This window comes from Triturus cristatus, chromosome 11 (assembly GCF_964204655.1).
Source record: "Triturus cristatus chromosome 11, aTriCri1.1, whole genome shotgun sequence".
Taxonomy (NCBI): domain Eukaryota; kingdom Metazoa; phylum Chordata; class Amphibia; order Caudata; family Salamandridae; genus Triturus; species Triturus cristatus.
In genome coordinates, this window is record NC_140594.1 from 993484417 (window position 1) to 993507628 (window position 23212).

At 41.6% G+C, this 23212-nt stretch overlaps 1 protein-coding gene across 1 annotated transcript in view; it reads left to right on the forward strand.

The window, feature by feature from the left end:
- TM4SF4 (transmembrane 4 L six family member 4) overlaps window positions 1-22844 on the forward strand; it is a 51502-nt gene extending 28658 nt beyond the window's left edge. The window contains exons 4-5 of the mRNA XM_085635081.1: window positions 11728-11917; window positions 13762-22844. Of these exons, the coding sequence (XP_085491207.1) occupies window positions 11728-11917; window positions 13762-13779 (208 nt within the window). The 3' untranslated portion in view covers window positions 13780-22844. The remainder of the gene's footprint in view (window positions 1-11727; window positions 11918-13761) is intronic.
- Window positions 22845-23212: the final 368 nt, after the last annotated feature.

The following is a 23212-nucleotide window of genomic DNA, read 5'->3' on the forward strand; positions in this document are numbered from 1 at the left end:
CTGCACTGAGCTCACAGGTCACAAGTTCAGCACACAATGTTGCTAATCAAGACAGGAAGTGTGCTTGACTTTTCAACATATCAGCTTATCATATATAATGTTCCTTACAATCTGTTTTTGTTAACCAATAAGAATCATACCTTTAAAAAACAGAAATATACACCCTACCATTCAGTATAGAAAGTAGTCATACAACCAATGATTTCTTGTCTTTTTTCAAAAACATTGCCGTGGATCCGCGCACCCAACGCGAGAGAATCCATGCACCCAACGCTGTAGAATGCGCGCACCCAACACGATAGGATGCGCGCACCGTTCGCGTATTTCGCCGTATTTTTTCTTAAAAAAGGGGGCCCCAGAGGGTCCTTCTGGGACCCCCTAAGCACCTCTAGAGGGTCAGAGTATTTCCACTCAGCCCCCTTTATATGTTTTACACACTTATTCCCCTTGCTTCTTCAGCCTCGCTTCTACCGAGGCAGAAAAAGGCCGCCAACAGTTCCTGGTTTCGAATGTAGAGAGACACTCGACAGCCAATTAGCATTCAGCGCGCGATCGGGAGGGTGCGCGCTCAGTTCGGGGAGGGTGCGCGTACGGTGCGGGTAGGGTTCGCGGATCCTCCCCGGCCATAGATATCACTAACTTTTTTACCCTAATTTTCTCAGGAACTACTGAACAGATTCACACCATATATGCAAAAGGCACGAGTCCAAACTGAGGACCACCTCTTTGCCAAATTTGGTGTCATTCCGTTCAGCGGTTTGGGCTGTAACTGCGACAACAGATCCTATGGGAAATTGCTTGGGTAAAACGCGTTTTGGGACCCCCCTTTTTTCTCGGCCCCTGCTTGACGAATCACTGCAAAACTTTCAGGGTAGGAGCGGAGCGGAGCTGGCCAAAAGTTTGGAAAATTTTGCGAAGATTCGTCAATCGTCTCCAAAGATATTCCCAATGGAATGTTGCGGATTTCCTATGGAAAATAGGTCCTAACTATAACTATCTACTGGCGACCGCCAGTAGATAATATATATATAGGACCCAGTTTCAATAGGAAGAGCATTTTGTGTTTTGCTTATAACTTTGGCGTTGTTTGATGTCTCTTCATGAAATTTTCCAAACGTATTATTTGTTCATATCAGCTCCTATGTTGAAAGTTTGGTGGTGATTTGTCGAGGGGGGGGCTAAGAAAAAAGGGGGCCCTAAAACATGTTTTCTCCATGCAATTTCCATAGGAAACTTTAGACAAGGCTACAGGTCGAAGGGGTGAATGGAATTACCCCAAATTTGGCAGGGAGAAGGGTCTTGGTCTAGAGAGCACGCTTTTGTTTATTTGGTGTAAATCCATTCAGTAGTTTTGGAGAAATATCGAAATTTACAGATATTGATATTTGGGAATTCTGCCATCTGATTAGCTGAGGCGTTATGAGCACAAGCTTGCTGCTTATTTGCTGCGAGCTGTTGAAACTAGGAAGTGTTGGCAGCCATTTTGTGATTCCGTTGAAACGAGAAAGGGGAAAAAAGGGCGAAAAGAGTAGGAAACAGGAGGATAGGAGCACTGTAACCTCTGTGGGGGAGTGCGAAGCGAAGTACTCACTCCTTCCGGTCTGAAAGTGCGGTGTTGCTCAGAGTGACATGGTGCTGAGATGAGATGCTGCTACACTCGGGTATGAAACCGAGAGTCTAAACCGTGAGCTCATTGCTGTAAAGTGATGTGTTTTGGTCTTTGTAGCATACCTGTGCAAGTAGTGTTAGTAGGTGTTTATATCATACAGGGAGTGGGAAGCAAGCTACTGACCCCTACCATGCATTTATACTATACTGGAAGTGGGAAGCGAAGTACTCACGCCTACCGGTGTGAAGACTCGGGGATCAAACCGAGCTGATTGCTGTAAAGTGATGGGTTCTGGGCGCTGTGGCATACTGGCCGTTGTAGTATAACTGTGTAAGTAGTGTTAGTATGCGGTTATACTATACAGGGAGTGGGAAGCGAACTGCTCACCCCTACTGGTCTGAAGACTCGGGGATTAAACCGTGAGCCTAAACCGTGAGCTCATTACTGTAAAGTGATGTGCTCTGGGTGCTGTAGTGGGAAGCGAACTACTCACCCCTACTGGTCTCAAGACTCGTGGATGAAACCATGAGCCCATTGCTGTAAAGTCATGTGCTCTGTGTAGTATTCCAATGTAAGACATAGTAGAATGTTAGTATGTAATGCTACTAGAATGTAAGTATGTAATGTTAGAATGTAGGGCTGTCATGAGGGGAACCTTGGGGAGTTTGTACACGGTACTGGAGAAGACGGTTGCCTTGCTGTCTGCTCCTGTTGGTGGCTGTTTAAGCTGTCTTCTTTTCCTGTAATAAATCTACTTATCGGATCCACTGCTGTCTGCCTCTTCACTACATAAATTTGGCGAGGAGCAGGAGAAGGTAAAAAGAAGGCAGCACTCACTAATATTTCGAGCTTCCTTGCGTTCTGCTGAAGACCCGTTTTCTTCACGAAGCTGCTTCTACTCATTTCAGAGTTGTCGGCTCATCGAACTATGTGATCCTACCTCTGGTAGGATTTATATTTTTTGATTTAGGGCTTCCTCTGCCTCTTCACTACACTCTGGTCGCTGTACTACATGTGTGCAGGTAGTGTTAGTATGCGTTTATACTAATTCTGTAGTTATGCAGTAACCAATGCATCATGGCCCTATGGAGCGCCACCTCCCAGGCGCAGCTCATACAATGTCCCGGGGTGTGAATCCGCGGGACATTTACATTTACTATTACAGGGCAGGAGCATGGCTTCCACCCTGTGATAGCAAATCCTTGTTTGCCTCGTTGAAGCGAGAGGAGGAAAACCTCGTATCGCTTCAATAAAGCAGATCCGGATGGTAAAAATGGAGAAAAAAAAATGAAGCGGGGTCTCACCCGTTCATTTAAATGAGCCCCCTGGTGGGTAATGTTCTGGGGCCAATCCTATTATTATATTGCGGGGTCTCTGCAGCACTGGGGACCTTAATCTCACATGTAAATTAGGCGCGGGAGGGCACAGAGACGTTTCGAAGCCTAGAGATCACCACCTCCCCGGGTATTGTTTACTAATTGTTCGGGGGGCTTCGAGGCCAACTCAGGTCCGGGGATCGGCAACCTCCGGTGCTTTACTTAAATATGCAGGGTGGGCCTCGCCAGTCCTTGAAGCCTTGGTGGCCCTAGGCAGTGCCTTATTGGTTCTGTAATCACACGGGCAGTACTCATGGTGTTATAAAGTGATACACTCATAGAACCCTTGCAGTTGTAGAATTACCCAGGCTTCATTTATGTAATAGTCTGTTTGTTTATATTTGATAGGTGCACCGCAAAATTTCAAATGTGTTCCCTCATAACCTCCTATCAACCGCCGATTTTCACAATAAACTATAGACAAGTGTTGTCAGAAAAAGAAGACCCATACACTCACTTATTGGTAAAAAAAATAACCTTTTTTAAAACAACACAAATAAATGGGAGGGAGAGTCAAAAGGACAGAGGGAGGAGGAGACAGAGCGTCGGGCTACTTCACCTAGCCCTCACTGTTCACCTCCCGTCACCCGTGTGTCTGGGATGCTGGGGTCTGCGAGAAAGAGTGCGGTCCAGCAAGTCCTTAAAATGAAACAGAGATATGAATGAGGCCAGAGATTACAATATTATCTACGGCAACATCGCTTGCCTGCACCTGTGCACCCAGGCTGCTGCACCCCAGCCCCTTCCCCCGCACTGTGCTCAATTGCAGCTCCTGTGTACCGAGGCTTCACTGCTCACCTGCCACCACCGGTGTGTCCAACGATGTGCCGGTGCGAGCTCCGTCTCCGGGGTGCATCTCTCAGGGTGGCACAGCAGGTTTCCGGTCTGGGATGGTGTCTTGATACCACGATGGAAGGCGTCAGAATGCCCAGGACCTCATCTCGGGCTGAGCACCTGCTGCACGCATTTTGGTACAAGTAACTCAGTGTCTGAAAAGGGAGAAATAATATAATGCTGGACACGTCTTGAGGTAAATGAAGGTTTGTTTCAAGCTTAATAGAGAACACCAGTTGAGTGCATCCTTTCTTCTTGAAGTACGATCTACCAACTGTTAGTGGTAATCGTGGTTCAAAGAGGAGTTGGAGTGTACGAGAATGCACAAGGTTAAATAGTAATATGTTATGCCAACGTTCACATACAAAGGAACAGAGTGCATGCTAGAAGCATAATGTGCGCGTATAATGCAGTGACGGAAGCCTGTGCGCATGTACACTTAGTAATTAGCTCACTACAGTGCCCCAAAAGCCAACGCCACGTGTCTGTAGGGCAGCGCTGCCCGCTGGCTCAGGCCTACAGTACGTTCCAGCAGGTCCTTAAAATGAGACAGAGATGTGACTGAATCAGGTCAGAGATCACATCATTACGCACGGCAACATCGCTTGTTTGCACCTGCGCACCTAGGCTGATGCACCCCACCCCTCCCGCAGCACCGCGGTCAATTGCAGCCCCTGTGCACCCAGGCCCCACTGCTCACCTGATGTCATTGTTGTGTGTCCAAACACGGCGGCCAGCAGGGTTTACAATTCAAATGGAGTTTTGATTGCGAGGATGGTGTACATCTCATGGATTCCTTTTTTTTATTGCGCATTGTGATATGCGAGGTGGATGCGGCCATATCACCTGAGGCAGTGTAGAAGAACTGGGACATGTGGCGTTGTTGTTATCATATTTATACGCACGCAAAGTGGGCTGGGCTTGCATATGCCAGGCCAGCGTAGGGGTGTGAATAATTATTCCGGGGACCTGGGCGTTGTTCAGTTCCTGCCTGGCCAGGAAGTGTACTTATGTGTGTGTCCCTGTTGCTGTTTTGACATCGCACAATCCGCAATTTACATAAATGTAGCATGTACTGGGAGGGCGGCAACTATCGGTAATGAGATGCTGTCCGAAAACATTGAATGGCCAACATCACATGTCGTTGTCAAGCTTGTGGATATGCGCAGACACGCATGTCAATGGTGTGCGGTATTATTGGAAGTGTTGCTATCGCGAAGTGCACACATATGAATGTGCTTGGATGGAGGGAGGATCAGCAGTGAGGCTACGTCATACACAGTAATACCGCTCATTACAGTCAAGCAATGCATGTCAAACGTGAATCTGAAAGTCTCACATAGGACACACTACTATACTGGTAAAGCCTGACAACAGACCATACTGCAACACAAATATACACATTACTCTTTACTGCTTGTCACATGTGATCTAGGATGTGCACTCTGCCCGTGGCTGATGATACCCCTTTGAGCCACCAATACCCAGGCTGAAAGGCAGCACAATAATGCGCACACACGCACACCAGGGGCATCGTGTAACACACATTTGTTGTTTAATGAAACGTTTCAGATGCATGGCCATCACACGTGGAAGGCTACTGTACAGACCATGAATATTGATCAAGATGATCGTTGCATGTTGTGTATAGTATAAGATATGTGTACACAGCAAAAAACTTTTTAAAAAAGCTCTCTAAGCAGAAGAGGTGTCTCTCATCAAACGCTGTAAAGAGAATGACTAAAATGGGTGGGGTCATCCAACTGTTACAATGGGAAATGTTATGAACCAATCAAATGCTTTTTTTAAGGTCTCATGGCAATCGCACACTAAGCGCACAAGGACGCCGCACCTGACGCAATTTTGAGAAAATATACTTACCATAATATAAGTTTATTACAGTTATAAATATATAAATGTTTAAAATATTTTAGATTATCGCTTGCTCTCATATACACTTTAAACTTATTTAGATATAATTTAAAAAAAAAATGAGGGAATGGCATACCCGGCGCGACACCATACGTCTATGACGTAACACAGGGACTGGCAGCGTGCACTCATCACATACGCAACGCGCAGCTGGCGTGACCCCACACGTACATGACGTAACGTGTGGTTTGGTACTGCATACCCATCGCATACCAAAGTAGCAGCCGGTGCGACCACATACGTATATGATGTTACATGGGACGCGGTGCCCCGAACCCGTCAGATACAAAATGCGCATCATTTACGAGTTTAGCAATGTGGAGGATAGGATTCGCGTGCTGATGGAGCTTGGTACACTGCCAGTACGGGACTCCAGTTTTCTCCCAAAAAAAAAAGATATACATACTTTTTTTTGAAGATATAAAACATTACATAATTTGTAAAATTAAAAAAAAAGGATAATAGAGTTCCAAAATATTACCAAAAAATATAGAAAAAATATAGGTTTTATAAATATTAAAATATGAAATTAACATTTCGAAAATCACTGAAAAAACCATAGGTTTTACAGACGTTATAGTTAGGAATTAGCATATAAAAACCTTTGAAATTCACTAAAAAAACCATAGGTTTCAGGGGCGTTATAGTTAGTTGGACATTTGACTCATATAAAACCAGAGAAATTTGCCCTTTATAGTTAGTGCCCGCAATGCACTGGTGATGACGTCACATATTACATCACTCATGACATGGTCAGTGACATCACTGATGACATCACTGATGACATCTCAAATGACATCTCTGATACTGCCTTAAAACATATGTAGTTAGTCACACATATACCACTGAGACATTAATTCACTCACCAACACACCCATACACACACTAACTCACCCACACAGCCCTTCCCAGATGCACTTTTGAATCCATACAACCAGTGAATCACCCACTCAGACATCTATGCACAGAGTCACACAGCCACCCACCCACCCACACAGACACTCAAGCACCCATACAGATACTCAGACAACAAATCAATAACCCATATAGACACTCATGTAGCTACTCACCAACCCATGCAGTTGCTTACACACCAACTGAGAGACTAATACAGACTTTCACACAGTTTAGTCACTAACCCATGCATTCAGTAAGACACGTTCAATCACTCACTTATACAGTCAGTCACGCATCTATTAAATAATCCCTTCAGGCACTTGTAAATCCACTCATTCTTCAATACACCTTGGCATAGATATATATGACAAATATTTAAACTTTACAGAAACACACATTCACTGGATGATGTCATCAGTGATGTCATCAGTGATGTCATTTGAAATGTCATCAGTGATGTCATCAGTGATGTCACTGACCATGTCATGAGTGATGTAATATGTGACATCATCGCCAGTGCATTGCGGGCGCGCAAGAATTTCTCTAGTTTTATATGAGTCAAATGTCCAACTAACTATAACGTCCCTGAAACCTAAGGTTTTTTAGTGAATTTCAAAGGTTTTTTAAATGCTAATTCCTAACTATAACGTCTGTAAAACCAATGGTTTTTTCAGTGAATATATATATATATATATATATATATATATATATATATATATATATATATATATATATATATTCACTTAAAAAACCATAGGTTTCACACATGTTATAGTTAGCTGGGCATTTCACTCGTGAAAAACCATTGAAATTCCCCCGTTATAGTTAGTGCAGGCAACTATAACTCACGTGACCGCAATCCTCTGCTGATGCTAATACTGTATTTAGACACTTATTTACCCATGTCTTCTTCCATTAATTTTTAGCTATACATATATTACAAATATTTTTTTTTTCAGAAAGACACATATGTCATCAGTGATGTAATATCTGACGTCATCAGCAGAGGATTGCGGTCGCGTGAGTTATAGTTGCCTGCACTAACTATAACCGTGCGCGGACCGTGCGCGCACGGGGCGCTTCGCGCACTGTGTGCGCGCTGTGGGAGCGCGGTGTGCTTTGCGCACCGCGCGCCCACGTTACGTAGTTCGCGGAATTTTTCCGTTTCTACCGTGCGCGCACGCTACGCGCACTCCGCGATTTTTCGTAAACAATTTTAAATACATTTTTGCCCTTGGGGGTCCTTCTGGGACCCCCTGACCAAGGCTAGGGGGTCATGAACTGTCCACCCTGCCCCCTTTTCATGTTCTCCACCTTTGTTTTTCACCCCCTCAGACTGCGAGAAACAAAATGGCGGCCGACACTTCCTGGTTTTGACCGATTCGAATGTTTACTAAGATCTAACAACCAATCAGAATCGCACTCACGCACGGCAGCGTGCGCATACGGTAAGGATTACCGTGCGCGCACGGTGCGCGCCTATAGATATATATATTGATTTAAATGCTATTTTCTCAGGAAATACTGAACAGATTTACACCAGACCTGCAAAAGGCACATCCCTGACCTGAGGACCACCTCTCTGCCAAATTTCAAGTAATTCTGTTCAGCCGTTCGGGCTGTAGTTTGGACTAAAGGTCTTATGGAAAAATGCATGGGGAAAACGCGTTTTGGGACCCCCCCTTTTTCTCAGCCCCGCTTGACGAATCCCCCCGAGTCTTTCAGGGAAGGAGCGGAGCGGAGCGCCCCACCTATTTTGAAAATTTCACGAGGATTCGTCAATCGGCGCCAAAGTTATTCAAAATAGAATGTTGCGGATTTCCTATGGAAACACGATCCTAACTATAACTATCTACTGGCGACCGCCAGTAGATAATGTGTTTGAGTATATATATATTCACTGAAAAACCATAGGTTTCAGGGACGTTATAGTTAGTTGTGCATTTCACTCTTACAAAACCATAGAAATTCTGTTGTTAGTTCAGCTAACTATAACTCGCGCCCTCCGCAATGCAATGCTGATGACGTCACATTACATCATTCATGACATGGTCAGTGACATCACTGATGACATCTCAAATGACATCACTGATGACATCATCCAGTGACTGTGTGTTTCTGTAAAGTTTAAATATGATCTATATATATGCCAAGGTGTATTGAAGAATGAGTGGGTGTATAAGTGTCTGGATGGAGGATATAGTAGGTGCGTGACTGACTGTATAAGTGAGTGATTAAGTGTGTCTTACTGAATGCATGGGTTAGTGACTAAACTGTGTGAATGTCTGTATCAGTCTGTCTGTTGTTGTGTAAGCTGCTGCATGGGTTAGTCAGTAGCTACACGAGTGTCTATATGGGTTATTGATTGGTTGCCTGAGTATTTGCATGGGAGACTGAGTGTGTGTGTGTGAGGTTTATGACTCTGCGCATAGATGTGTGAGTGGTTGATTCACTGGGTGTATGGGTTCAAGAGTGCATGTGGAAACAGCTGTATGGGTAGGTGAGAATGTGTATGAGTATGTTGGTGAGTGAAGGGATGTCTCTGTGGTACATGTCCAAGTAAATACTTATATGAAAAAGGCAGTGTATGTGAGAGTTGGAGTATATAAATGACTATACGTGAGAGTCAGTGATTGTGAGAGTGGCTGTATGGATGAGTGTGTACTTGTATCAGTGATTGTATAAGAGAGTAAGTATGCGTTAGTATCTGTATGAATAAGTGAGGTGCTGTGTGTATAACTGTATAGGTCAGTAAATGGGAGTGTGATTGATTCTTTGCATGACTGACTAGGTGTGTGAGTAATTCCATGGATGAGGGGCGGTGTGTGTGTCTGTATATGTGTATAAGTGCATATGATAGAGTTGTATTGATGAGTGACTGTATTATGAGAGATTGTATGGGTGAATGAGTGGATGTGTGTGTGTAGACCTAGGAATCAGTGAGTGCGTATGTAGTAACTGGTGTTGGTGTGTCGATGGTTTTGAAAATGGTAGTCTGTATTTTACAGTGGGCGTATCAAAGGTTATATTAGACTGTGAGGAGGTGCATCAGATTTTCACGTGGATGATGTCATCAGTGGTGTCATCAGTGATATAATTTGAGATGTCATCAGTGATGTCACTGACCATGTCATGAGTGATGTAATACGTGACGTCATCAGCAGTGCATTGCGGGGGCACGAGTTATAGTTAGCTAAACTAACTATAAAGGTGGAATTTCTATGGTTTTGTAAGAGTGAAATGTCCAACTAACTTTAACATCCCTGAAACCTATGGTTTTTTCAGTGAATTTCTAAGGTTTTTAAATACTAATTTTTAACTATAACGTACCTGAAACCTATGGTTTTTTTCAGTGAATTTCAATGGTTTTTTAAATACTCATTTCTAACTATAACGTCCCTGAAATCTATGTTTTTCAGTGAATTTCAATGGTTTTTTCAAACGAAAATTCCTAATTATAATGTGCCTCAATCCTGTGTTTTTTTTAGTTAATTTCTAAGGTTTTATAAATGCTAATTTCTAACTATAACATCCCTATTAAGTCCCCTTGAATCCTAAAGATCCCTGGTGGCCAAGTAGCCCACCAGGTACCTCCAGTAAGCCCCTTTTTACACCACGCTGCAAACGTGGCTTCTGGCGCACTGCTGCTCGGACGATGAAGTCCACTTGTGTCCTGGAGTCCTCAGGACTCAAGAGGACCTCATCGCCCCACCCGCAGTGCACCAGAAGCCGAGTCACAAGATGGCTCCCAACTCTTCCTGGTTTGGAGTGTTGGCAGCCAATCAGAGTGAAGCTCGCTCCCGGGAGGGTTCACGAACCCACCGCTGCCCCAGATATCGAAACATTTTCTCTTTCTAATTTCTCAGGAACTACTGAACGGATTTACACTATTTAACAAAAAGAGCTCTTTGTGAACCAAGGGTACCTTTTTGCCGAATTTGGTGTAATTCCGTTCAGCAGTTCGGGCTGTAGCTTTGTCTAAAGTTTCCTATAGAAAATAACATGGGGAAAACTCGTTTTGGGACCCCCCTTTTTTCTCAGCCCCCGCTTGACGATTTACCCCGAAACTTTCAAGACAGGAGCTGACTGGAGCGCCCCACTAGTTTTTTAAATTTCGCGAAGATTCGTAACCGGCACCAAAGTCATTGGGAAAAGAAAAAACTTTTTGAATAGAAACAAGGTCCTAACTATAACTACCTACTGGCAACCGCCAGTAGGTAATATATATATATATATATATATATATATATATATATATATATATAATTTGCAGGAATACCTTATTGATGATTTTCAAGCTGCATTAATAATCATACAGCTGGCTTAGTGTGAGCCAGATTTCCGTTTGTATTTCGTTGCTATTTTGCCTAATAGGCATCCTATGCAATGTGCCCTTGGACTGGCCAAAAATTAGATTTACGTCCTTTCACAAATGCTCTATTATTTCACCGAAGTCGGCCCTACTACAGTTTTTCTGAACAAGAAATCACACGTATATCCACCACAATAGTTCAAGAAAAGTTGAATTTTCTGAGGAACTTCCCGACAATACGTTTACAAAACAGTCTTGTATAAATAGCCAAGGGTATATAGTTGCCATGCAAAGAAAAGCATCCGCAGGAATTTTTTGGTGGGGATGCCGGGTTTGTACATATTAGTATTTAAGCTTAAGTTTCTGGGACCACAAAATGTGAACATTGTTTTGTTCAAGCCCATGCTGTGGACAACATCCCACACTTACTGGTTTATTTGAAAGATTCTTATTATATACAGAAGTGAATTTATTGAGAACATCATCCTTTTCTTGTGCATATCTTTTGCAACCGAATGAGTTAACCTGGCTGACAAATAGATTTCTGCATGGTGTACAATCTGCTGATTTTCATTTTTCAACCTGAAATCCAGAAGAGTCAAAAAGGCCCAAATCCTCACCTTCCTAATAGCAGCTGCTTTCTTGCATCAAAGCTTTGACTGATATAGGACTGTGAGTTTGCATTCATACTAAATTGTTTAAAACATGCCTGCTTCAGTATAGCACATTACCCTCTAATGTATGTAATACATTTTTGTTTCCTGCAGAAACTATCTAGGTAATCATACACTCTGGAACCTATGCCAAAACCCTGTCGATGTGATCCCCTGGAATTTGACTCTATTCAGCATCCTCTTGATAATGAGTGCTGTGCAAGTAGTGCTGTGCGCTATTCAAGCCGTCAATGGACTCATTGGGACAATCTGTGGCGATTGCAAGTGCTGTGGATGTTGTGGGGTAGGTTTACCATTCCAATCCCATTAACTTCAGGATTACAAATATTCAGTTCAGCAACAGCTATACACTGCTAGTGCTACAACAAAGACATTTTTAGGCAACCACGTTTGGACCCCACAGCATAAGGGTGGAATCGCATAAAGCCTCCACACTCGTTTTAGAGTTGTCACACTTAACCTGAACGTATTACCTGGGTCTTCCAGAAAAATATCAAGTTTGTTATTAACATACATGGAATGCACAATATCATCCACCAACATATTGTCAAGGTGTGTAGCTGTCGAGTTAGGAAGAGTAATTCTATACGTCATTATATGTGCTTAGTTTAATAGCAATTCACCAGTTGTTATTGTGTGGTCAATGTAAGTTCAGGTTTATATTATCGACCATGATATTTTGACATACACCATTAACTAAGAGAATCTTCTAGATGACTAAGGACAAGTTGTCCATTCAAGCTTTGGCTTACACTCCAGTTACTTCATGCAATTCATGCTCTACATAGGAAATTTGATGACTGGAATGACTTTTTTTAACACACTTTATGCTTTCACCACAGTACTACCCAAGCTTTAAGACAATCTGACAGCCAGAACACATGTTGGCTGTTTCTTTCTACCTTTCAATGGAAAACATAATCTGACATAAAGCTCAACAGACTAAGAGCTTTTTTGTCATTATTCCCATATAAAATTGACCTCTTTTGATTTCATGCAAATTTATGTATAGCTGCATAACTAGAGATAATTGTGCTACATTGTAGGTGCTCCACCGCCAGCTTATGGACAATTTGGTCTGTGCTAGTACTTTGCCAATATCTTTCATAATGTTAAAAATCAGTTTCAGTCGGCACAACCAGTGAGTCTGGATGAACATTAGACCAGAAGTGTAGGACTACTTTTAAATTATTGCAATAGGGGGAGATATATGATTACACTGGCCAACAATAAGACAAAATATGAGCCAACCAGCTCTACTAGAGCTTCATTACCTTGCCTATGATGCACAAGACTGAAGAAAGACTCTAGGAAGGGACAACATTAGTGAGTATTATTTCAGCTACACCATCTGCTAACATGTACTAGGATAATCATGCAAAGCCACATACCTAGAACCTTTGACCAAACAACATTCCATCCTTAGCAATTACACTGATGGACAGTGCTGTTAATCACCAAGAAGAACACCCCTTTCTCTGTGTGTTTAAGCTTCCATTTTCTGGTTAAGTTCGTAGACAGGTGGAACAGCTTAAATTCCAGTTATATGTCTCATAGTTGTGATATGTCTTTCCAAGACAGTGATTTCTACATTGTTTCATTTGGGACTTCAAATAATGTGAACCTATTTATTAAATCTCCGTTCATTTAAGGAGTCACAAACATTACTGGGAACAAGTATTTCTTAGGGGATCTTTCCTTAGTTATAGAGCCTTTTGAAGGCATTTGTGTGTGCTCCTATATTAGCATCCATAAATGACAAACAATTATCAGTTCCTGATTATGTTTAATTGGACTTCTGGTTTTTTTTGGTGTTATTTTCACAATACAGATGTAGTCCTTTTCTATTATTACTCCACCTCTATCTCTTCTACCTCAAATAACACGTTTTGCCCGTAGCATAACTTTAGAAAATAAAATAAGGTAATGTGGATGTGCGATGGGGAGGAAAACAGTGAATCTTTGAAATACATGTAAAAAGTTAAAAACAATAAAGGTTCACAGACAACAGTAATACTTGTATTTATTAATCACTGTTTCTGAACTATACTTGCCTAAGCAGAATTGGTTTCAGTGTGTATACCATGCAACGCTTTCAACAGCTCCATACTTTTTTCCTTTTAATAGGGTGATGGGCCTATCTAAATCAGATGACTCAAGGCAAGTTTGACCAGGACAAAGCAAAGTCACCTCATATGCACTCAGAACAGAAAAATGACGCAAAGATGCTACTCCATGGATGACTGACCTACGGAATGATGGGGATTATGAATGAAGCCTCCCCACAGAGAGCTGACATTTTTCCTCACTAAGCGACTTCAGCAAGGTCATGAGTGGAACGTGAAATGTATATTTATTTTTGTAATAAAACAAATACTTTTCAAAGGATGATTAATAGAAGAAATGTACAATTTCTAAAGAAATTGGATAATGAATTGTCAGTATCAGCTATGAGAGCTAATGTATACTTTATTTTTTACACATGCATAAATATTTCTATTCGTGCATTATGCATGTGTGAATTGCTATACATGAAAATAATATTGGATGTGTGTGTGTGTATATATATATATATATATATATATATGTGTGTGTGTGTATCACATCTTTGTTTACTTTTATTGAACAACAAGCCGTAATTTTGAAACAAATATTTCACAGGGATGATGTCAATGAGATGATGGCTGGGATTTTATCATACCTGGGAATTATTTTCCCTAATTCGCAAAAATTACATTATTCCTATGAATTATGGACTCGTTAGGATTGCCTTCCCATCAGCAAAAGAGACTATAAGAATAACAGTGAATTTAGGTAAGAAAAGCACCAAACCACTCCGTAAAGCTTCACCAGGAACCTAATATAAATCAGAATCTTGTTCATGAAAGGTAAACAAAGCCCGAGTGTACCTATTCCAATTAGTAGCCATTGTTGCCTAAATATTGAAAGACCAAATCTTTAAAAAGGTCTCATTTTTACTGATAAACTATGTATTTAAACATTTCAAAATGGTTTCACTAGCCACCTTCCATTAAGCATGTTCTCTTTTTTCTACAGACAACAAATATAGTTTAACTGAAGCTGCTGTTTTCAATAAACCTTTTCATGTGTGAAAGAGTATCTTTTCCTACAAACTGAACCAAATAAAACCTCTAATATAATAAATATATAGTGACAACTGGTGTTTTATTTTCCATGAAAGGCATCTCTGGAGTCTGATGGCATTTACAAAAGATCTTGCATTCAGACACTTGGGTTATTATGTCAACATAACCCATTGATGACATTATTAGGCCAAATGGACAGTTTCTCATTAATATATCACCTATATATATGAATGTAAGTTTATTGGACTAATTGAAAAATAATTACAATAGATAAAGTAGAGTAAAGGGAAAAAATAAAATAAAATTGAAATAAAATACTCAAGTTGACTGCATATATGAATGAATATTGGCTAGCCTTCTATCCATAAAGTAAAAAGATAAAAATCACAATTCCACTTCATACAGGGAAAATAATTTACAATATGAGAACAGGATTAACCTTAAAATGTGCAACATTAACTGTCCATCAGTACCAAAAGCATACTCTTCACTTATACTTCCATCAAAATCAATAAATCGTTTGTCTAATTTATTTTACTGTACACCTAATAGATTTGCTTGAATCACTCTCAACATAAAAGCTCTGTTCTCTCATGCATTGTTCTACAACCAGAGTCCCTGAACAGTGGACGTAAACATTTCCTATACCATGCTTTATATCGATTCCACTGATGTATAGCATCGGGGACAAATTCTATTATCCGTCGCTAACCTTGACCTTGCTCCCTTAATTTGTAAGACTGCAATATAAAGTAATCTCAATCATAAAAAGGCCACCTGTTAGTTGCTGCTGAAAGATTCACATTTAGGTAATACTGTCTCTTTATACTATAGTCGTGCTGAATAAAGGTATATGTAAAAGACAATTTTAGGTATTTTAGATAAAAAAAACCTCTTTACACTGTATTTCTAAATATAACTTGTATTGTACTGATTATCTGTAATAAACATCTAAAGCTGTTAACAAGGGATGATTTAATTGTGGTCAAACCTCCCCAGCAAAACAATCAGGCAAGATAGGGGGGGGGCTTGTTGTCCCTTCACCCTGCCCTCTTTTGTCCCAGTACATGTTCCTGGTTTTTTGAAGCCAAAAATGTATTTATTTTAGTTGTCTCCTGCCTAAAAATGCCTTCGCTTCAAATATGTCAGTGAGGGAAATGCAAATACTTAGAGATGATGCTAGAACTTCAAATTACACAATCTAACAATATAAGAAAAGTATCAGAACACCCCTAAGCTTGTGCTTGGCCTGTAGTTAGGACATAACAGTTTGTAACAGGAAACCACAACTACTTGTGCTGGTAAAATATTAACCACCCATGGATTAACCTGCAAGTTACGAGGCCGACATGAACCTTATCTAGAAATGCACCCACTGGCTCAGCTGGAGTATGGACATGTGGTCTACCTTTATGGACAACTTTCAGTATGGCAGGTGCAATAGTGTAGTCACTAGCTTGGATATCCTTAAATCTGCTGCAATTGCCCATCTTCCCTGCCGTGAGGATCTGCTGTAATCATAAATATTAGGATTTTTCAGTTCACCAATTTTGTCTCTTTTCCCCGATACTGCCATCAGAAACACCTATCTTTGAGATGCACTACCCAGAAAAGCAATCACTGTTCCCAAAGGTTCCTTCACCTTTCCATGATCTCCTCACTGGCAACCTATAGGCTTTGCAGACTGTAGCTTGCAAGAGTGAGTCAAATGAGAAAAATCTCTGCATCTAAAAAACAAATTGCATGGTACCTTGGAGTAACAGATTATCTGCCAATCGTGAGAGCCCCAATAGACGAATATTCACCGTCTTGGCCACATCTTCTAGCGATTCAATCTGGGACTCCAGGCAAATCAGAGATTGTGTAGCAATCTACGATTTGTTATTATGAGTCATTATGAGTTTTGCTTTCTGCTTCAAGTGACATACACGAGGCTTTCAGCTTTCCACCGTTGCTGACACTCCCTGTAGTGAAGATTCTGCTGTGTTTAAGGGCATATCTATCACCAGCAAGGCATCATTTATTGATTTGCTATTCTTTTCGATGTTCCTTGAAGTTCTCAAAGTACTTCCATGATCCAGGCGGCAGCACTTTCGAATCCACCAACCACCATCAACCTAGGCAGCATCTGGGAGTTTACTTCCCCATCCAATTGTGAGGAGACCCATGGACCACAAAGGTTGGTTCTCCCCCATCTGGTTTAACACTTTTCTTCAAATGCAGGCAATGAAGCTGGCTGTTTTTCCATTCGTTACAACCAAAACTCGCAGTCCACAGTCCGAGCCCTCCTCAGGCTGCTACTTGAGCCTAAGAAATGGTCTGTCCTGCCAGTTATGGAGTGGGTAGGTCTCCACCCAGGCCTTCCTTTCCATGAAATCTTCACCAATGTCACATCCACCAGCAGGGAGGAAGAAGACGGCTCCAGTCAACCGCCTTCTGGCTCTCTCTGTCAGCAAAATCCCTCTCAAAGTTCTTTGCAGAAGCATCTCAAAGATATATGCAGAGCTCCCACCTTGGTTGAGCCAATAGATAGCTGGCACCATCTTTGATCCTCTGATGTACTGGCAGGTTGAGAATCCACAAGCAAATTGCCAGGCAAAATTATTATTTATTATTTATTTACTTGTACAGTGCCCAAATAACCCCTTAAGGGGTATCTCCAGCCTGTAGGGCATGCAGCAGTCAGAGCAGACCCGATGCAGATAATTTAGAAGAGCTCAGTCTTAAGAAGTTTTCTAAATGAAAGATATTCAGGGCATTTCCGGAAATGAATCGGGAGCTGATTCCAGTAGTAGGGAGCAAAGTAGGAAAAAGCATTCCCACCCATGCGAGATTCCCTAAAACGGGGAGGGAGGAGCAAAGATTTCTCGCCAGATTGGAGGGGTCTAGTTGGATGATATTGGATGAGTTTTTCAGCTAAATAACCAGGTCCTTTGCCATTTAACTCTTTGCGCACAATACAGCATTTCTTGAATCTAATCCGCTTGCATGCAGGTGTTGTAGGAGGGGAGAGAGGCTGTTTTGGCTGGCAAGTTCTTGACAAGACGAGCCGTAGTATTTTGGACTAGCAGCACAGTACATCAACCCTGTTGATCTGCTGGTACTAGGACCGGTTTATTCATTAGTCTGTCATTGAGTGCACCTCTTTCTACCACAGCATGGGGCCACAGAAAATGGAGCCACATGAGATCCAAGGGGACAAATCTTGTGAGTCCAGCAAACCCTGCCCACAAACAACATTTTTAAACTAAAACCTCAGGAGGAGTTTTGTGAAACCTCCTTTTCTTACGGTGAGGACAATTCTAAATTTTAATAAAAAAGATAAATGAGTAAAGCACTGTGAATTACATAATTCACTTAGACTTCCTTTTTGTGAATTACAATCTTTCAAACCACTGGCAAACATTTAATACGAAGGCTTATCCATGTACTGCGTGCCCGCTCAAACACACAGACACACACTCACGTTAAATTAAGGTCATAGTTAGCTGTTAAAACTAGTAAGAAACTAATGCTTAAAAACAAAGAAAAACACTGAAATTAGACAGGTTTATTTCAGTGAACTGACTATAACTTGATCCTCCGCCACACACTGCTTATGACCTTACATACTACATCACTCATGACTTTTAAAATGACATCATTGATGACATCACTGATGACATCATCCAATGAATGTGACAGTTTGCTGTAGATTTTTCATACTGTAAAGTGCCAGTGAGCTACACCTAGACCTAATTTTCTTCTAACATGCATAGCCTTTCCCTAAGGAATACACAGATAATACCATTATCACTAGAGTATTTCTACATCGGCCACAGACCAATAGCAGAAAGGTATCATAGGGGTAGAAAAACATCATCATTCCCCGGTGAGAGAGGGAAAGACGACCCCTCCGCAAATCGCGGGATCAGACTACACAACAGATTCGAAGCCCTGTTGAACCTGGAGGACTGTGATTGACTAACTCCTTTACCCTTTCTTTTAACATCCAAGGCAACTATTCCGGCCCTAGTAGAGAATAGTTTAGTGGAGTCTCAACATATTATACCACCCCCTGAGAATACTCCTGAAGATGTAACTCCTATATCTATTAATCTGGAGCATCTGCCGATCCCCCTACCCCCTATGATTGATAGCGAGGACTCAAGACTAACATGATAACATGGAATGTGGCAGGCATAGCCTTCGAGTTAGGAAACCATCAGTGGTTAAACAAGTGGCAAACCATGGAGTTAGTATTCTTTCAGGAGACTTGGGCTAAAGACCCAGGGGCATATTATCAAGAACGGCGTTAAAAGTATCGCTGCTTTAGCGGCAGGAAACTGCTGCTAAAGCGGCAATAATGGGCTTGATAACATGCCCTGGAGAATTCCAATAGAAACCCAGGTTCACACCAGAACATGGGCTTCTATTGGAATTCACAAGGGCATATTATCAAGCCCCTTATCGTCGCTTTAGCCGCAGTTTCCTGCCACTACATCGGCGATAATTTTAACGCCGTTCTTGATAATATGCCCCCCAGTCTTTTTCCATGGGTTTCGTACCTTCCACTCTCCGGCAGTTCCATCACCCTCTGGGAGGGCAAAGGGGGGGTCTGCTAACTTTAATTTCAAACACTAAATGTCTTCAAGTTAGGCAGGTTGGTCCCATACACAGCCACTTCCAGATCTTCCAGTTGGGTCACAGGAATCAGGACATCTGGACAATTGTCAATTTTTATAACAACGAAACTGGGAGAAACAGGAAGGTTGTGGTGGACACCTTAGAAAAGGAGATTGAGAAATTGAACATGGCAAAAATGGGGGTAGCGCAAACCTCATTTGGGCGGGGGTCTTTAATATTCATCTGTGCAAGTTTAATGGGACTAGAGTATGCGGAGTAGAAGACTTTCATGGTAACCCACTGTCACATTTTATCCACAATGAGTATGGTGAAACCCTAAATACTTTATTACATAAAGTGGAATCTGGGTATAATTAATGAAGTGAAAGAGGGAGAGTAAGTGTCAACATTTAGACGGGGCATCCACGAGTCTTTTATTGACTTCATTTTGGCTCCAGCACATCTACATGGGAAAGTGGTGCATATGAGTACTCGATTTACTTCCCACAGTGACCACGCCATTCTATTCATACATTTAAGCATCCTGTCTAAAGCTTAAGTTCATAATGAGGTAGCTGAAGATGTGGATTTGATCAGGAAAAATGGCTATCAATTGAAATGGTCACAGGTCCATAAGCTAAACCTAATTCCTGAAATTTTAGCTCAAGTTAAGGAGGATGTATTATCATATTTGGGAGAGACCGCATCCCGATCATTCATGGTTACCCAGTTCTGCGCCCTTTTGGCAAAAAATAAAAGTTGCACTCACCGGGTTAAGTCGGCAAATGCTACTCCCAATATTGGGTGGTTCGATACAGCCTGTTCTTAAGCTGAAAAAGCCCTCATAAATGTCCTAAAAACGATCCTAGAGACCCCAACAAGATTTGTGCATTACGTAACGATTATAAATTAGCTAGAAGGGCCAGAGACAAGGATCTCAGGGCTCAGACTTGGGAAGACCTTGAGCAAGCTGCAATTTCAGGCAGTAGCAGAGACTTTTGGAAAATAGTGAACGCCCGCATTTCAAAGAGCCTAGTGAGCCTACGTTAGATGTACATGTAGATGAAGAGGCATGAGTGAGTTATTTTGAAAATATATTTGGTGCATCAACTCCCTCTAACCCATCGCTGCCTAGCTTAGCACCTCTACTCCAGGGAGGGCTAACCTTCTCTCCTTCAGAGGTTAGAAAGGCACTAGAAGCCTGCACTCCCAGCAAGGCGCCAGGCCCCAACGGGATACCTATTGACCTCTTCCAGGACAATTATGACTTGTGGGTCCCTCTTTTAACAAATATTTTTAAAAGTATTCAGATAGTAGGTCCCCCTTCATCCTGGAATCAGAGCATAATTGTACCTATTTTCAAAAAAGGGGAGAGGGGTCACCAAAGAACTATCGTCCTATATCCCTCCTCAACACTACTGTCAAACGTATGGGACGGGTTCTCTTGGCCAGACTTGAGGCGTGGGCTGAAACCCATAATATTTTTATGAAGGCACAATATGGATTCTGTAGGGGAATGGGCACGGTGGATCAATGCCTAAACCTCTCCTTATCTGTAGTGAAATATACAAAGGCAAAAGGCGGGAAGATCTATATTGCCTTCATGGACCTGACCGCAGCCTTTGATTGTGTTTCCCATTCAAGGCTGTGGTCCATGATGGAGGGGATGGGCATTGATTCGCCGATAACCGCCTTTATACGTCAGCTGTACGCCAATGCCACCGCGTGTGTTCGGTATGGCAGGAGGGGGGAATGTACACGCTACTTTAAAATCGAAAAGGGAGTAAGACAGGGGTGTGCTCTCGCCCCGTTTCTTTTTTCCATCTACACAAACGGGGTAGAGTCCTCCCTGTCTGCTTTACCCATGGACTTGCCTAAATTCGATCATGACCCTCTCCCAATCTTGGCATACGTGGATGACGCAGTATTGATAGCCAGATCGGGGTTAGCCCTGAAATCGTTAATCTCGGATCACTCCACTTTTATGGCCTCCCTCGACCTAAAAGTAAATGAATCCAAATCTTTCATAATTGTGTCAGGAACTGCCAGAGGAGAGAAATACCCCCACTTCCAGCTGGCAGGAAAGAAAATTGAAGTTGTCGATTCCTTTTCATCTCTGGGACTCCTTTTTGATAAGTTTCACACATGTTCCAACTTAGTGGTGGCAAGAGTCCAGGGCATGCAAAGGAGCCTCAATGCTGTCAAAAGATTCGCAAAGCAGCTGGGAGGTAGCCCCCTGGACACAATAAATAATATTTACCTCGCAAAAACAAAGTCTGCTGCAATTTATGGGGCAGGAGTCTTGGGGATGGCTAATGTCGATTAGTTACAGCAAGTAGAAGACAGCTTCTTTAAAAACAGAGTGTCCTTACCGCATTCAGCTCCAAACTATATTTTGCATCTCAAACTGGGTCTTCCTTACCTTACTGATTGCATAAGATTGGCATCAGTCCTGCTGTGGCTTTCAATATGGCGGAGGTCTACGGTGGACCTGACACAAACTATTATCAGGGATTGGTGCAAATTGGATTAATACAAAAGAATTGGGTGGTTAAATTATGTAGAGGTCCAACTGAATGCCCTAGGGCTGGAAGAACTATTTAAAGACCCTGATTCCTGCAAAAGGATCACAAAGAAAAGGATAACGGACTTATTCAATCAGAGAGCAAATTATGATCGAAGGGGAAATAAATGTTTTCATTACACTTCCAGTGCCTACGATCTGGTTCCTCCAAGACCTGGGGAGGGTTTCTATTATCTATCTCGCATGAATAATGCGCAGCATGGATTTATTCTATTGTGCTTCCGATTGAATATGATCCTGTTACTCCTGGGGTATCCGGCAAAGAGATACAAACTGGCAGACCTTTCACCTTGTCCCTGCAGCAACTTTGCTGTGCTGTCAGACCCACACATATTACTGTTTTGCAAAAACTATTCAGGGGAAAGAAAAAAATTAATTCTCCCAATCCTGAGGTATCATAATTTTAAACAGTATCGGGTGGCTATGTATTTTTTAAAGGCCCTATCGGATCCATTTGTATGCCTTATTCCTGTGGGCATGTTTAAGAAAGAAGAAAATGGTGGGACAATCCCTTAACAATAATGATTGATCTTAACTTTAACGGATTTTAATAGATTTTAAAAGTTTTATCTGAATGGATTATTTTGGTCATGGAAAACTGTTTAATTCTTTTTTAACACTGTACATAGGTTTATATATTTGACATGTAGATGTTATGATATTATGTGCTTTTATGGTCTGTTTTTATAAAGATCGAATAAAGCTGTGTGACTTGACTTGACTACTACCACTGTGGTGCTAATGGTCGTAACCTTTTGCAACATGCAAGGCATAAAGCATATCTGTGAAAGTAGCCACAATTAGCAGAGATTATGCTCTTGATGTTTACTGGTGTTCATGGGTCTAAGAAATGTAATGTCTCTGTAGACATTAATGCTGTCAGAAATGTATTAAACATTAAATATCCTTCAAAAGAGTGTTTGGTCATTATTTACCTTGGTGAGATATACCTGTTATATGTCCACTCTGACTAGAATTCTGAGTCAACACATTAATGCTTTTATACCTTTAAGGCATGTTTGTAAAAATACCTAACTCATATTCTTGAAATGAACAGAATGGTGTTCACCATTAGAACAACACTTACAATCATTTTGTTACTTGGCCTGTCTGTGAGTCACCCATAGATTATACAATGTATAATGTCTCATAATTTTCATTGAACTTCTTGAAATAAATATCTGTACCTTATAAATATCCAGTTTATATAAAGTTGTTAATAGCACTTCATGAAAAATATTTAATGTCAGTATGGCCATAAAAATCCACTGGTGCATAATGT